Source organism: Carcharodon carcharias, chromosome 4, assembly GCF_017639515.1.
Source record: "Carcharodon carcharias isolate sCarCar2 chromosome 4, sCarCar2.pri, whole genome shotgun sequence".
NCBI classification, from domain to species: Eukaryota; Metazoa; Chordata; class Chondrichthyes; order Lamniformes; family Lamnidae; genus Carcharodon; species Carcharodon carcharias.
In genome coordinates, this window is record NC_054470.1 from 128,866,011 (window position 1) to 128,883,867 (window position 17,857).

Here is a 17,857-nt window from a genome sequence, read left to right on the forward strand (position 1 = left end):
AACAAGCTGACTGCTTAAGACAGATTGTAAAAGTGAGAGATACATAGGCCTTGTGTGATTATAACGAACTGAGCCTAGAAAAAGTGTCCTTCATATGAACAAGACAGAGAATATAACAGGCAACAGCTATCACAAAACAGTAATTTTGGCAGCGATGGATAACAAGGGAAAATCCTTGGTAGCATCTGCTGCTGTGGAGTGAGGGGAAGTAGGGCAGCTTTATTGCTGAAGTTTGATGGTTGCCTGACTTAATAAAAGTTGGTCACAGTGATGGCAAAGAAATAAACTTCAAGGCAAACAGATTTCACATCAAAGCTACAGCAAGTACCGACAAACACTGTGCAAACAGTTTAAATGGACATAGAAGGATAGTAGTATTAGAGATACTAAACAAAGGCGATTAAAAAGATTATCATGATTGACATAGTGATCTACTGGGAGAACAAGAATCTGATAATGTAGAAATCCAAAAATGCAACAATCAAAAACAATTTGTTATGATTCCCAAACAGACCAATAACTTTTAAAAAGATATTTCCATTCCAGTGACTGACTGAAAAGATCATATAAGATTTCAAGTTTTAGGACTTAGGATAATAACAAACTAAAAGCAATATTGCTAAAACACTGCTTTTGTAGGCAACTTATATTTTCAACTATGTAAGAGATCTCCTACGCGACTTTTAACATGCCTGACAATCCCACGCCACGGTCATACTTTATTCTTTGACCATAAGATCTAGGAGCAGAAGTAGACCATTCAGCCCATCGAGTCTGCTCTGCCATTCAATGATATCGTGGCTGTTCTAATAATCCTCAACTCCACTTTCCTGTCTTTTCCCCAAAACCCTCGATTCCCTTACTGATTAAAAATCTGTCTATCTCAGCCTTGAATATACTTAACGATCCAGCCTCTACAGCCCTCTGAGAGAAGAAATTTCTCCTCATCTCTGTCTTAAATGGGCGACCCCTAATTTAGATTATGCCCTCTGGTCCTAGACTCTCACACAAGGGAAAACAACCACTCAGCATTTACCCTGTCAAGCCCCCTAAGAATCATATATGTTACAATAAGGTTGCTTCCCATTTTTCTAAACTCCCAGGAGTACAGGCCCAACTTATTCAACCGCTCCTCATAAGAAAATCCCTCCATGCCTGAGATCAACCTAGTGAACCTTCTCCAGACTGCCTCCAATGCCAGTACACCTTTCCTTAGACATGGGGACCAAAACTGTTCACAATATTCTAGGTGTGGTCTAACCAGTGCCTTGTACAGTTTTCCCTATTTTTACACTCCATTCTCTTTGAAATAAAGGCCAACATCCCATTTGCCTTAACTATTACCTGCTGAACTTGTATGTTAGCTTTTTGTGATTCATGCACGAGGACCCCCAAATCCCTCTGTGCTGCAGCTTTCTGCAATCTTTCTCCATTTAAATAATATTCAGCTCCTCTATTCTTCCTGCCAAAGTGCATAACCTCACATTTTCCCACATTATATTCCATCTACCAAGTTTTTGCCCATTCACTTAACCTGTCTACATCCCTCTGTAGACTCTCTGCATCATCCTCATCATTTGCCTTCCCACCCATTTTTGTGCCATCCAGAAACTTGGCAATAGTACATTCACTTCCCTCATTATACTAAGAGGGGTAGATGAAGTGAGAGATCTTGGTGTACAAGTACACAGGTCCCTGAAGGCAGCAGTTCAAGTAGACAAGGTTAATAAAGAAGGCATATGGAATGCTCTCCTTCATTTGCAGAGGTATAGAATATAAAAGTAAGGATATAATGTTGGAATTGTATAAAACACTGGTGAGGCCACAATTGGAGTATTGTGTGCAGTTCTGGTCACCACATTACAGGAAGGATGTAATAGCTCTGGAGAGAGTGCAGAGGAGGTTTACAAGAATATTGCCAGGGTTAGAAAAGTGTAGCTACGAGGAGAGATTGGATAGGTTGCAGTTATTTTGCTTAGAACAAAGAAGGCTGAGAGGTGACTTGATTGAGGCGTACAAAATTATGAAGGGAATTGATAGAGTGGATAGGATAAAATTGTTTCCCTTGATGGAGAATTCTAGAACCAGGGGACATAGATTCAAGATGAGTGGCAGAAGGTGTGGCAGGGACATGAGGAAGAACTTTTTTACGCAGAGGGTAGTGGGTGTCTGGAATTCGCTGCCCAAGTTGGTGGTAGAGGCAGAAACTTTAAACTCTTTTAAAAAGTACCTGGATCTGCACCTAAAGTGCTGAAAGCTGCAGGGCTATGGGCCAGGTGCAGGAAGGTGGGATTAGAAAGGGCACCTCCGGCTGGCATGGATAAGATGGGCCAAATGGCTTCCTTCTGTGCTGTAACTTTTCTATGATTCTATCTAAGTCATTAAGATATATTGTAAATAATTCTGGCCCCAGCACTGATCCCTGTGGCACTCCACTAGTTACAGGTTGCCATTCTGAAAATGCTCCTCTTATCCCAACTCTCTGTTTCTATTAGTTAGCCTATCCTCTATCCATGCTAATATATTACCCCAACACCATGGGCTCTTATTTAATTAGTCACCTTATGAGCAGTACCTTATCAAACACCTTTTGGAAATCCAAATATATTACATCTACTGGTTCCCCTTTATCTATCCTGCTTGTACCTCCTCAAAGAATTATAATAAATTTTTCAGACAAGATTTTCCCTTCATGAAGCCACGCTCCCTCTGCTTGATTATATTATGATTTCTAAATGCATCTTTTGTAATGGTCTCTAACATTTTCCCAATGACAGATGTTAAGCTAACTGGCCTATAGTCATCTGTTTTTTGTCTCCCTCCCTTTTTGAATAAGGGTGTTGCATTGGCAGTTTTCCAATCATCTGGGACTTTTCCAGAATCTAAGGATTCTTGGAAGATTACTACCAGTTTATCCACTATCTCTGTAGCTACTTCCTTTAATATCATACGATGCAACCCATCAGGTCCAAGGGACTTGTCGGCCTTTAGCCCCATTAGTTTCCCTAGTACCTTTTCTCTAGTGATAGTTATTGTATTTATTTCCTTCCCAATTTTTGCTCCTCGATTATTTAGTATTTTTGGAATGCTATTAGTTTCTTCTACCATGAAGGCTGATGCAAAGTATTTACTCAAGTCCTCTGCCATTTCCTGGTTCCCTATTATTATTTCCCTAGCCTCATTCTCTAAGGGGCCTATGTTCACTTTGGCCTCTCTCTTCTTCTTTATATATTTAAAGAAGCTCTTACTGTCCGGTTTTATATTACTTGTTAGTTTACCCTCAAAGTTTATTTTCTCCCTCTTTATTATTCCCATCCACAAAAATCAAGAAAAATCCAACCCAGCCAATTACTGCCCCATCAGTCCATTCTCGACCATCAGCAACGTGATGGAAAGGGTCATCAATAGTGCTATCAAGCAGCACCTGCCTAGAAACAACCCGCTCACTGACTCTCAGCCCGAGTTCTACCAGGATCACTCAGTTCCCAGCCTCATTACAGCCCTGGTTCAAACACGGATAAAACAGCTGAACTCCAGAGGTGAGGTGAGGGTGACTGCCCTTGACATCAAGGCAGCACTTGACCAAGAATGGCATCAAGGAGCCCTAGCAAAACTGGAGTCTTTCCTTTATTCTCCCAGAACCAGTCCACAATTATTCACCACTCCCTGTTTCCTTTTCCCTTTCTCAGCAGGGTAGCTTCTAATCTGCGAGCTGACTTATGCAGTGAGGGTTACCCTGGAGATACCTCCCTCTAGCCAAAACTGCCACTTAAGGAGCTCAATCTGCCTCCAACACAGTTTTGCTTTCCCTGCATGGGCTGCTGTCAGGCAGAAAATTGGAGGGTGAGGTACTTCCTCTTGGGGAGCTTCCATGTGCCCATTGGGAGCACCCCTCCCCACACCCAGATCATACTCCCCTTTATCCCTCCCCTCACCAACCTGTCTAACCTGACCCCCATACGCCGCTGCTCCCCTCGCTGGGTCTGCCCAAAATGCCTGGACTTTCTGAAGTCCAGGAGACACCTTCTCTTCTTTGGGATTGCTCTTAGTCCCAGCAACGGCTACTGCTCTTTTCTGGTGATGCTGGCCAATCCTCAAAGATGGCTACAAATTGGCTAGCAGCTCTCTAGGGCGGGACTCCCTCCCACATGGAGGTGAAAGTCCCACTTTGACCTAATTAAGTCCACCCTCAGCGTAATATCACTGTGGGCAGCCACATTTCTGGTCAGTAGCTAATCCATCCCCTCATAAAATTCACTTCATGAGATATTTTGGAGAGATAGGACAAATAGAAATATTTTTCATTGTAGAGTTAACCATAGACTACGGTTTTATTTTATGAAATAATTGAGTTACCATTAATTCTGATTAACTATCCGGAGGAAATTTTCATTAAGACCCACTTAAAATAAAATTGCTTACAGTGTTAGTTAGATTCATCCTAATAAATATTTTGTTAAAGTCTGAGAGATTTTATCTAGCATTACTCACGGGGAGGCAGAAGATATGCTGTCTCCTAACCTGGGGCACAGAATGTACACTGGCTGGGGGGGCTTCAATATCTGTCACAAAGAGTGGTTCAGTAGCACCACTACTGATCAAACTGGCTGTGTGCTGAAGGACACAGCTGCTAGACTGGGTCTGCGGCAGGCAGTGAGGGAATCAACAAGGGGAAAAAATCTACCTCACCAATCTACCTGTCACAGATGCATCTGGCTATAACAGCAGTGGTAGGAGTGACCACCACACAGTTCTTGCAGAGACAAAGTCCCGTCCACAATTTGAGGATACCCTCCATTGTGTTGTATGGCACTATCAACGTATTAAATGGGATAGATTTCGAATAGATTGATCAACTCAAGACTGGGCATCTATGAGGCACTGTGGGCCAAAAGCAGCAGCAGAATTGTATTCAACCACAATCTGTAACCTCATAGCTCAGTATATCCCCCACTCTACCATTACCACCAAGCTGGGAGAACAACTCTGATTCAATGACTAGTGTAGGAGGGCATGAGAGGAGCAGCATCAGGCATACCTAAAAATGAGGTGTCAACCTGGTGAAGCTACAACACAGGACTACTTGCATGCCAAACAGCATAACAGTATGTGATAGAAAAAGCTAAGCAACCAACAACCAACAGATCAGAACTACACTCTGCAACCCCCCACATCCAGTTGTCAACAGTGGTGGACAATTAAACAGTTAATTGGAGGAGGTGGCGGCTCCACAAATATCCTCATCCTAAAGAATGGAGGAGCCCAGCACATTAGTGCAAAAGACAAGGCTGAAGCATTTGCAACCATGTTCAGCCAGAAGTGCCAAGTGAATGCTCTATCTTGGCCTCCTGCTAAGGCTCCCAGCATCACAAATGCCCATCTTCAGCCAATGTGCTTCACTCCACATGATATTAAGAAACAGTTGTGGGCCCTGACAACATTCCAGCAATAGCATTAAAAACCTGTGCTCCAGAACTAGCCACGTCCCTAGCCACGCTGTTCCAGTACAGCTACAACGCTGGCATCTACCCGGCTATGTGGAAAATTGCCCAAGTTTGTCCTGTCCACAAAAAGGACAAAACTAACCCAGTCAATTACTACTCCATCATCTACTCTCAATCATCAGCAAAGTGACGTAAAGGATTGTCAACAGTGCTATCAAGCAGCACTTACCAAGCAATGACCTGCTTATTGACACTCAGTTTGGGTTCCACCAGGGCCACTGACCTCATTGCAGACTAGGTCCGAACATGGACAAAAGAGCTGAACTCAAGAGGTGAGGTGAGAGTGACTGCCCTAGGAATCAAGGCAGCATTTGATAGATTATGGCATTAAGGAGCCTTAGCACAGCTGAAGTCAATGGAAATCAGGAGGAAAACCCTCCACAGGTTGGAATAATACCTAGCACAAGGGAACATGGTTGTGGATGTTGGAGATCATTCATCTCAGGCACTGGGCATTGCTGCAAGAGTTTTGGCAGTGTCCTAGGCCTAACCATCTTCAGCTGCTTCATCAATGAACTTCCCTTCATCGAAAGGTCAGAAGTAGGCATGTTCGCTGATGATTGCAACTCTTCAGATACAGAAGCAGTCCGCTCCCTTATGCATCAAGCACTGATAAGTGGCAAGTAACACACATGCCACACAAGTGCCAGACAATGACCTTCTCCAACAAGAGAGAATCTTAGCATCACCCCTTGACCTTCAATGGCATTACCATTGCTGAATCCCTCACTATCATCAGCCAGTTTAACCAGAAACTGAACTGGGCCAGCCATATAAACACTGTAGCTAAAAGAGCAGGTGAGAGGCTGGGAATTCTGCAACGAGTAACTCGCCACCTCGCTCCCCAAAGCCTTTCCACCATCCATAAGGCACAAGTCAGGAGTGTGATGGAATATTCTCCATTTGCCTGGATGAGTGCAGCTCCAACAACACTCAAGAAGCTCGACACCACCCAGGACAAAGCAGTCCACTTAATTGACATCTCATCCACCACCTTAAACGTTCAGTCCCTCTACCACCGACGCACAGTGGCAGCAGTGTGTACCATCTATGAAATGCATGACAGCAACTTTCCAAGGCTGCTTTGACAACACCTTCCAAACCCATAACCTCTACCACCTAGAAGGAGAAAGTCAACAGATGCATGGGAACAAAACCACCTGCAAATTCCCTGCCAAGTCACACCTCATCCTGGCTTAAAAGAAAACTTTCTTTTCTAAATAGGGGATTCCTATTATAATGTCCTTTAGGCTTGAAAGAAACCATTTATAATCTTGCAATAATAGAAAGCAGACACGAATATCACTACATAACAAGAACTGTAATCCAGCTCAGCAAGTTGCATTAGAAAACATAAATAGCATCCCAAAAGGCTGGACACAGCAAACACAAGTGTGGCGACATGAATAGGTTCAGGACAAGATTGCTGCATTCAGAGTTTTATGAAAGCTGCAAGGATCCTTGACATTTTAATTCAAAATCATTACCCTCATCCATTATGGTAGAGAGGGTCATAGGAACATTGAATGCAACCCTACAGTATAGAAAGGAAAAAAAAATCACCGAGACCTTATATATAATCCTGAACCAGAGCTGTTCACTCTTGAGCAGGAAAGCCTGCACTGACTTATATCTGATGTGCAGAGTAGAGGAACTGGAAAGTCGAGAAGATCAGCCTAAACACTTCAGAGCTGAATTTCTACAGCTGTTCACAGGATTAGGAAAGCTGAAGACAGCATACCACATAACTCTATGTCCTGCAATGAAGTCAGTATGTCTGTTTACACCCAGAAAAGTTCCTCATCTACTCTTGCCAAAGATAAAGAAGGAAATTGACTCTTATGTTGAAGCAAGGGGTTATTTTACCTGTGACAGAAACAACCAGCTGGTGCTTGGGGATGGTCCCAGTGCCAAAACCCAATTGATTTATCAGGATTTCATAGCTCTTACCCAGCTGAACAAAGCAGTTGAACGTGAAGTTCATCCCATGTTGTCTGTGGTCGAGAGCTTAGCAAAATTGGGAGAGAGTTCAACCTTCATGAAGCTAGATGCAAACAGTGGTTTTTAGCAACTACTCCTCGGAGGAGAGTCTAAGTTGCTCACAACCTTCATTTCGCCATTTGGGAGATTTTGTTTCAACAGATTACCCTTCAGCATCGCATCAGCACCAGAAATTTTCCAGAGGACAATGTCAAGTATCCCAGAAGGATAGGATGATGTTGCATGTCACATGGATGTTGTCCTTATCCATGCACCCACTCAGACAGGACATGAGGCTAGAATGTGAGCAGTGCTAGCATGCCTACAGGAAGCAGGACTTACACTCAACAGCAAATGCAAATTCTTGCAGTCAACTGCCAAATTCCTTGGGCATATTGTGGATACATCCGGTGTCAGAATTGATCCATAGAAGCCGATAGCAATCAAGGAATTTCTAGCTCCTCGGAACGTGACTGAGCTCCATAGATTCAGGGTATGGTAAACAAAGCCAGAATGTTCTTGTCTAATATAACTGCTGTCAATAAGCCACTACGTCTGCTGTTATGACAAGCAATACATGCTGCTGGGAAGGAAGCATAACAGAGATCTTTCGAGAAAATCAAAGAGATGCTGATATCACCTAATATTTTAGTTCACTATAACCCAGAGCTACCCACATTGCTGTAGATGCATCTTCTCCAGGATTGGAAACAGTACTGTTTCACATACAGACAGATGGAAAGCTATTTACTACATATCCCGTTGACTAACAAGATACTGAACAGAGGCAGTGATACAGAAAGATGCAAGGATATTGATATTGTTGGCAATTTTAATTATCATTTTTACTCCACAGCAGCACCTCAATAAGGGGGTTTTATGAGCTGTTTCCAAATGGAACGAATAATATTGTTATGACCGCAGCCGGTGTTAATTGCTGCACAAACCAAATCCCAGAGGGAAACTTGGCTTACGGCCATATGCTTTCTTTGTATTCTGAAAACAAGACGATGACATACCGAACTCAGCAGTAAGAGCTCCAGTAACACTTTTGGGATTTTAAAAATTAAAAGTAAAAGTTCTATGAACCAGAATAAAAGAAAACTTAAGCACACAAGATTGCAGTTACATAATTAAGGTTAGTTTTAAAAACATTCCCCAAAAAGGGCTCTATATTTAATCAAACCCACAAGTGAACATCTCCAGGCAATACTCCCTTATAGATGCCAACAAAAAAAATCCAGTAATATTACACAAGGCAAACTGTTGTAGTTTCAATAAAGGCATGCCACATGACCTCTACCCTCTTCTGCTCTGCGGTGGAATCCACTTCAGAATAAAACTGCTCAAACTTAACCTATCCTTTTCATGTTTTAAATCCCCCCCAACAACCTGACTCCTATCAATCTCTTGCCCAGAGTAATTAAATCATACATACACTCACACTGACACTTAGCCTTCACTACAGAATAACACAATATTCCCCAAAAATATTTTAAAAATCCATTCTCACAACATCATTGTTTACTTTTAATACCTGTTAAATTATATTTCATAAACAATGTTCACCCTGTTAATAGAAACCAATTACTGGTCCAAATATTAATCTTCATAACTTAAAACTTTTGCAAGTGTGATGTACAACTCTGGTGGTGTTTTATCATAAATTGAACGCACAACATTTTGATTCAGAGGCAATGTTACCACTGAACCACTGGCACCTTCCTTTTGTCCCTTTAAATGTACTTGTTTTATTTAAAAAACAGTAGGAAATGCGATTTCTTTTGTTCGCCATTTGTAGTGAAAACATGAATGTGAGTAATGATGTGGTTCCCCGACAAATGATGAACAGTAAGAACCTTATTCTCCAAATTATAACCAATAACCCTACCCAACAGAATGACAACATAAATTCAGTTATGTAGAAAGACGAGGTGTATAAGCTGGGATTGTCCTCCTTACAGCACAGACATTTAAGGGGAAATTTAAAGGAGTGTTCAAAATTATGTGGGGATTTTGATACCGTAAATAAGGAGAAACTATTTCTGCTGGCAGGAGGAATGTAAGGAAATTGGTAATAGAACCAGAGGGGTGTTGAGGTAATTATTTTTTTTCCTGCAGCTAGTTATGATCTGAAATGCACTGCCAGAAAGGACGACTGAAGCAGACTCAAAAGTAAATGAAAATTGGATTTTCACTTGAAAAGGCAAAATATGCAGGACCATGGGAAAATAGAGGACAAGTGGGACTATTTGGATAGGTCTCTCAAAAAGCCAGCACAAGCACAATGGGCTGAATGGCCTTCTTTTCTGCTGTATGATTCGATTAAAACAACAAGTTTGTATTAAGATTGCAAGGCTCTGTAGAATACATTTTTATTCACATCTCGAGCACTGGATTGCTCTTGCAGCAGGTAAGAGCATTGTCTGCACATCAAAACATTAAATTACAAAGTAACTGTTCACAGCCAACTTACGTACTTCTCATCCCACACATGGTTTCCTCTGTGAAAAATGACTAGGTTATTTTTGGAATCCAGTGCAACTCCAGAAACTTGGCCCAGCTTTAATTTCTCTCCAGGCCAGTCAATTGCTTCTTCCAAATGAGACACTACAAATTGGGAGGAAAAAAAACATTAGATCAAGTAGTATTTGTTTTTAGCAAACAGATGCAATAGTGTGCATTCCATTATCACACATGAAAAACAGATATATTTTTTAAAAAGCTACTGGGAACAATGGTGAATTTCTGTAGTGCAGTACTTAAAATAATCTGTTATGTTAATTCCTTCAGTAATTCAAACCAAGCAGAATTACCAAATGGCTGAATTGCTGAGTCAATTGATTTTTTCGTCATCTACTGGCGGCTACCTGTCATTTGTCAAAGTGAAATCAATGTAAGTTAACGATTGCTTTTAATCCTAAAATATATCTGATTACAATGTTATTTGAAGTTAACCTCATGGTTATGATTTTTCAATGGCTCCAGAAATCCGCAGGAACAGCATCCCAACATAAATGCCAGAATGCACTTACTGGGAATCGCCAGTGCATGCAGCGATAGGAGGGGGTTCCTTAATTTTAATTACTGTGGCAGCTACCCGCATTACTAGGGGTGGAAACTGAACTGGACTAGCCACAAGAGCAGGTCAGAGGCTGGGAATCGTGCGACGAGTAACTCACCTCCTGACTCCCCAAAGCCTGTCCACCATCTACAGGCACAAGTCCGGAGTGAGATGGAATACTCCCCACTTGCCTGGATGAGTGCACCTCCCACAATGCTCAAGAAGCTTGAGAACATCCAGGACAAAGCAGCCCGCATGATTGGCACCACACCCACAAACATTCACTCCACCATCGATGCACAGTAGCAGCTACAAGATGCACTACAGGAATTCACCAAGACTCCTTCGACAACGACTTCCAAACCCACAACCACTACCAACTAGAAGGACAGGGGCAGCAGATAGATGGGAACAACATCACCTGGAAGTTCCCCTCCAAGTCACTCATCATCCTGACTTGGAAATATATCACCCGCCGTTCTTTCACTGTCGCTGGGTCAAAATCCTGGAACTCCCTTTCTGACAGGACTGTGGGTGTACCTACACCATGTGGACTATAGCAATTCAAGAAGGCAATTAGGGGGACGTGCAATAAAATGTTGGCCCAGCCAGCAAGCCCACAGCCCATGAATGAATAAAAAAATATGTATGTCAGATACCTGACAACCAAGGAAGGCTGTCCTTTGTGAAGGGGGAAGGAGGTGTCAGAGCTAGTTTTCCAGCATATTGGGGTTAGCAGGCACTCATGATTCACAGCTAATGGCACCATGTAAAAGAAGTGACCCTGCAAACACTGCCAGAATCTGTACTGGGTGATCACCACTAGATACTTACACCTCAAAATAAATGGCAGGGTATTAGCTTCACCCCTAACCTGGGAGGATTATCAGTTGCTATTTATCACATATTCTTTTAGTAGGGCTCAAGAAGAAAAGGAGCAAACATGATAGCAGCTGCTGAAAAACTGCTTTCTACCATAAGTGAGCTCGAGTGAACAGACACAAGGTTTACCAAGCATAACAAAGAAAGATGCCTGACCAGTGAATTACTTTATAACTTTTGCTTGAAATTTCATTTAATGATTTCTTTTGGTCTTGGTAATTCTTAGAAAATTACGAAAACTGAATGTGTTACAGGTTGTCTTTTGTTCATTGAGAGCATCCAGCAAAACACACATCCTCATTTTTACAATGTACATTGCCTCAGGTTTTCATGTTAAATACTCATTGTTGAAAAAAGAACTTTGATATGTTGTGTCTAGGCCAAGTACTCTGGGCATATCCCATGATAATTGCTCAATTAGTGTCGTATCTTTGGCAGTATTTTGTATTTGAACCATGAAATGATTTCAATTGAGAGGTTAATATAAGTCTTCAGCATGTTAACCTGTCCTCTATTATTCATATTAAATATTAAGTTATTCAGCGTACTCCTACAGGACCAACTGATCGATAAAGCATTGTGTTACACATTATCAAAACCAAACTGACACTGTTCAACATCATGAGGAGCTTTTTCAGTGCCATTGCAGTAGATATAGTGGCGCCATTCAAGTCACTCGCACTGTCCTAATGTGTGAAAATTGTCTGCTGTATTTTTAGCAGATTATATAGGTGACTAACCAGAAAGTTCCTCAGGTTAGCATCTGGTTTGATATTACAAAGAATAATTCTGAGGCAATATCCAATACTGTATTATTTTTCATAAAGAATTTCATTTAACTTGGCAGTTTGAATATTTGAAATTTACCTTTTGAAACTGATTAATTTCCCATTCCCTAATGATGGATCAGTACTGCAGCCTGACTCATACAAATCAGTAAGATCTCAGGTTCAGTCTGCATGGTCTGTGTTGGGTTAAGTAATCTTAGTCAGAGGGTACTACAAAGAACTGTGGAAATTTGTTTTTTTTTTACACACAGAGACAGAGGTTCATGATGTTCTGGAATTTACATAAGAACAGAAGAAATTGGAGCAAGAGTAGGCCAATCAACTACCTGAGCCTGAGTCGCCATTTAATATGATCACGGCTGATCTGATCGTGGCCTTAACTCCACTTTCCTGCCTGTCCCCCATAACCCTTAACTCCCTTGTGGATCAAAAAACTGTCTAACTCAACCTATAACATATTCAATGACTCAGCCTCCACTGCTCTCTGTGAAAGAGAATTCCAAAAACTAACAACCCTCTGCGAGAAATGTCTTCTAATTTCCATCTTAACTGGTGGCCCCCTTATTTTGAAATCATGCCTCCAGTTCTTGGATCTCTCATAAGGAGAAACACCCTCAGCATCTACCCTGTCAAGCACCCTCAGACTCTTGCATGTTTCAATAAGATCACTTCTCAATCTTCTAAACTCCAGTGAGTGTAGGCCCAACCGTCTCAACCTTTCCTCATAAGACAAACCACTCATTTTTTACAATTCTGTTGCAGAATGTTGTCACTGGCAAGGCCAGTATTCGTTGCCCATCCTTAATTGCCCTCAAGAAGGTGGTGGTGAACTGCTTTCTTCAATCACTGTAATCCATGTAGTGCAGGTAGATCCACAGTGCTGTTAGGAAGAGTTCCAGGATTTTCAAGCAGCAACAGTGAAGAAATGGTGATAAAGTTCCAAGTCAGGATGGCGTATGGCTTGGAGGGGAAACAGCAGGTGCTGATGTTCCCATGCATCTGCTGCCCTTGTTCCTTTGGGTGGTAGAGGTCGCCAGTTTGTAAAGTGCTGTCAAAGGAGCCTTGGTGAGTTGTTGCAGTTCATATTGTAGATGGTACACACTGCTGCCACTCTACTCGGGTCTGGGGCAGTTGAGTCCTGTCAGGTCTGGGGCAGTCGAGTCAGCTTGGGTACGGTCTGGGGTAGTCTAGTTGAGTCGGGTTGGGTCGGGGGTAGTTGAGTCAAGTCGGAGTGGATCTGGGTAGTCGAGTTGAGTCGAATTGAGTCTAGGTAGTTGAGTCAGGTCAGGTCAGGTCAGGTCTGGGGTAGTCCAGTCGAGTCGGGTCTGGGTAATCGAGTCAGGTTTGGGGTACTCGAGTCGAGTCGGGTCAGGTCTGGGGTCATAGAGTCGAGTCGAGTCGGGTCAGGTCTGGGTAGTTGAGTCAGGTCCAGTCTGGGGTGGCCGAATTGAGTCGAGTCTGGGGTAGCCAAATTGAGTCGAGTCTGGGGTAGCTGAATTGAGTCAAGTCTGGGGTAGCCGAATTGAGTCGAGTCTGGGGTAGCCGAATTGAGTCGAGTTGGGTCTGGGGTAGTCGAGTCAAATTAGGTCTGGGTAGTTGAGTCGAGTCTGGGGCAGTCGAGTCGAGTTGAGCCGGGTCGGGTCCGGGGCAGTCGAATCGAGTTGAGTCGGGTCGGGTCCGGGGCAGTCGAGTCGAGCCGAGTCGAGCCGGGTCAGGTCCGGGACAGTCGAGTCGAGTCGAGCCGGGTCGGGTCCGGGACAGTCGAGTCGAGTTGAGCCGGGTCGGGTCCGGGGCAGTTGAGTCGAGTCGAGCCGGGTCGGGTCCGGGGCAGTCGAGTCGAGTCGAGTCGGGTCAGGTCTGGGGCAGTCGAGTCGAGTCGGGTCAGGTCCGGGGCAGTCGAGTCGAGCCGGGTCGGGTCCGGGGCAGTCGAGCCGTGTCGGGTCCGGGGCAGTCGAGTCGAGCCGGGTCGGGTCCGGGGCAGTCGAGTCGAGCCGGGTCGGGTCCGGGGCAGTCGAGTCGAGTCGAGCCGGGCCGGGTCCGGGGCAGTCGAGTCGAGCCGGGTCGGGTCCGGGGCAGTCGAGTCGAGTCGAGCCGGGTCGGGTCCGGGGCAGTCGAGTCGGGTCGAGTCGAGCCAGGTCGGGTCCGGGGCCGTCGAGTCGAGCCGGGTCGGGTCCGGGGCAGTCGAGTCGAGTCGAGTCGGGTCGGGTCCGGGGCAGTCGAGTCGAGCCGGGTCGGGTCCGGGGCAGTCGAGTCGAGTCGAGCCGGGTCGGGTCCGGGGCAGTCGAGTCGAGTCGAGCCGGGTCGGGTCCGGGGCAGTCGAGTCGAGTCGAGCCGGGTCGGGTCCGGGGCAGTCGAGTCGAGTCGAGCCGGGTCGGGTCCGGGGCAGTCGAGCCGGGTCGGGTCCGGGGCAGTCGAGTCGAGCCGGGCCAGGTCCGGGGCAGTCGAGTCGAGCCGAGCTGGGTCGGGTCCGGGGCAGTCGAGTCGAGTTGAGCCGGGCCGGGTCCGGGGCAGTCGAGTCGAGCCAGGTCGGGTCCGGGGCAGTCGAGTCGAGCCGGTTCGGATCTGGGGCAATCGAGTCGGGACTGGTCTGGGTAGTCGAGTTGGGTCGGGTCTGGGGCAGTCGAGTTGAGCCGGGTCGGGTCTGGGGCGGGTGAGTCGGGTTGGGTCTGGTCTGGGGTAGGCGAGTCAAGCCGGATTGGATCTGGGTAGTCAAGTTGAGTCGAGTCTGGGTAGTCGAATCGGGTCAGGTCAGGTCTGGGGTATTCGAGTTGAGTCGTTGGGTCTGCGGTTATCAAGTCGAGTCGGGTCGGGTCTGGGGTTATCAAGTCGAGTTGGGTCAGATCTGGGGTAGTGACTTGGGTTGGGTCTGGGTACGTGAATCAAGTTGGGTCTGGGTAGTCGGGATCGGTTGGGCCTGAGGTAGTCGAGTCGGGTCGGCTCTGGGTAGTTGAATTGAGTTAGGTCTGGGGTAGTCAGGTTGGGTCCGGGAAGTCGAGTCGAGTCCAGCTGGGTCGGGCCTGGGGCAGTTGAGTCGAGCTGGGTCAGGTCCGGGGCACTCAAGTCAAGCCGGGTCGGGTCTGGGGTAGTCGGGTCGGGTCGAGTCGGTCGGGTCAGGGGTAGTCGAGTCGAGTCGAGTCAAGTCGGGTTGGGTGGGGTCAGGTCTGGGGTCGTCAAGTCGAGGTGGGCCTGGGGTAGCTGGGTTAAAATCCTGGAATTGCCTTCCTAACAGCACTGTGGGTGTACCTACACCACATGACTGCAGCGGTTTAAGAAGGCAACACACTACCACCTTCTCAAGGGCAACTAGGGATGGGCAATAAATGCTGGCCCAGCCAACGAAGCCCACATCCCATGAATGAATAAAAAAAAGTCAAGTCAGGTTGGGGTAGCTGTGTCGGGTCAGGTCAGGGTTAGTTGGGTTGGGTGGGGGGGGAGTAGTCAGACTAAGTTGGGGTAGTCAAGTTGGGTCACGTCAGGTCGGGGATAGTCAAGTCAGGTCGGAGGTAGTTGGGTCGTGTCAGGTTTAGTACGGTCAGGGTTAGTAGAGTTGGGACAGGGCACTTAGTCGGGTTCTGGGGAGTAGTCGGGTCAGGATATGCGGTCAGTTCGGGTCGAGGATCTGATCAGTTCAAATGGAGGGCTAGTTGAGTTGGGTCAGTAGTCGAGTTGGGTCTGGTCAGGCCGGGGATGGATAGTCGAGGTGGGTTGGGTCGGGGGAATTGGGGTCGAGTTGGGTCAGCAGTTATTGAGTCGGAGGGGAAGATTTGGAAGTCATAGCCACACTATTCGCTGCCTAATCCAGGGCAAAAACAAAACAGCCAACATCCCAACTAGAGTGCCAAGGTACACCCATCCATGACCGCTGGTGCTATTCCAAGCATCTAATATCAGTAAAAGGTTGCCTAACTTTAATATTATGGTCACATGTCTATGTCACAATGAGTGCATATTGGATACCTTAGAGTGTGGAGTGGGGGTTGGGTGGGGGGGTTGGGGGTAGCTCCAGAAAAGTTGGTGATGGGTGCAGAGAAAGAGAATGCAAAAGAATCCCCAGAAAGACGTTTGCACTGCCCCATCATCTCCATTTATAAGGGGCACAATAAATATTCCAAGCCTGATGGCCAGAGAATCCACTCTGAAAAAGACAGGCCAGGGAAAATGCTAGGGGAAACCAAATCTGGCACGTCCAATGCCAAGTCTCATATCCAGGCAATTCTTGCACCAGGACCTCAGAAAATGGCCTCAGGCTCAAGATGAATCTGTAATTTTTGACCTTCAATTTTACAGCGTCATATTGTGTGCTTAGCTGCCTTCACTTTTAATTACTTAAGATTTTTAACTTGTTTTGGCATGCTCATGAAATGTCCCATTAAGGCACCAGCAGAGCGGAGTTAAATTGCGAGATTTCGTGGTTTATTGCTGATTTATACAGTGGCACAATTACAAATCAAATTATGATAGCAGTAAACCAGAACTCTGACATGAAAATATCTATTTACTCAGCCATTTAATAATAGACCTAAACATTGTACTATATTATTATAACCAATCAGCAGCACCTCATTTGTGAAAATGTCTGAATTAAGATTGAACAATAATTTAAGTGTTGTTGAAATTTCTTTTCAATGTTTTTTTAAAGATAATTTTAGCTTCCTTAGGTCACCCTCAATCCATGTTTCTTGGTTGAGCTTGTGAGTAGTTAAAATGTTTTTGGCCATTAGCCCCTGTAGTTCTATTATTAGGGAGTTAGAGGTGACATGCATCACCAGGGGCTGTGGTCCCCTAAGGGGCGATCACACTTCAAAGGGTTGGTTGTCTAGTTTCTTTGAAGCAACACCTTATTTCCACATCCTAATTACACCAGGTGGCTCAGTGAGGACACAGAACTCTGCTAAACCAATGTCCATCCCCAAAAACGCATTAGTGTACATCTGTACTTTGTACCACTAACATGACTTTGGCATGCAGCCGCTCTTGCTTACAAAAAAAAGCTGTAGATTAAGCCTTGTCCAACCTTAGATGTTTTTCACATAAAATAACAGCTTAGTCAAGGTTTGCAAAGGGTAGATCTTTTAAAAAGCATCTTGATCAAAGGTAATACAATATCTAGACAGTACCTGGCACTTATATGATATAAATTTGATTATACAATACAATAAAATATCGATTTAACAAATATGATCATGGCAGATCTGCTTGTGTTTCGAAGTCCACATTCCCATCTACCCCCCGATAACCTTTGATTCCCTTGCCAAACAAGAATCTATCTACCTCCACCTTAAAAATATTCAATGAACCCACCTCCACCGCCTGATGCAGAATGTTCCAAAGTCGCACAAGCCTCAGAAAAAAATTCTCATATCTGTCTAAAAAGGGTGACCCCTAATTTTAAAACAGTACCCTCTAGTTCTAGACTCACCCACAAGAGGAAACAGCTTTTCCATGTCTATGTTGTCAAGACTATTCAGGATCCTATATACTTCAATCAAGTCACCCCTCACTCTTCTAAACTCCACTGGAAACAAGCCCAGTCTGCCCAACTTTTCCTCATAAGACAACCCACTCATTCCAGGTATCAATCTAGTAAATCTCCTCTAAACGCTCTCCAACACATTTACATCCTTCCTTAAATAAGGAGG

General features: G+C 44.8%; 1 protein-coding gene across 4 annotated transcripts in view; it reads right to left on the reverse strand.

Moving 5' to 3' along the window:
• pam (peptidylglycine alpha-amidating monooxygenase) overlaps positions 1-17,857 on the reverse strand; it is a 347,354-nt gene that overhangs the window by 57,067 nt on the left and 272,430 nt on the right. For all 4 annotated transcript variants that reach the window (XM_041185953.1, XM_041185952.1, XM_041185950.1 and 1 more), the window contains one exon: positions 9,965-10,094. In XM_041185953.1, coding sequence (XP_041041887.1) covers positions 9,965-10,094 — 130 coding nt within the window. The remainder of the gene's footprint in view (positions 1-9,964; positions 10,095-17,857) is intronic.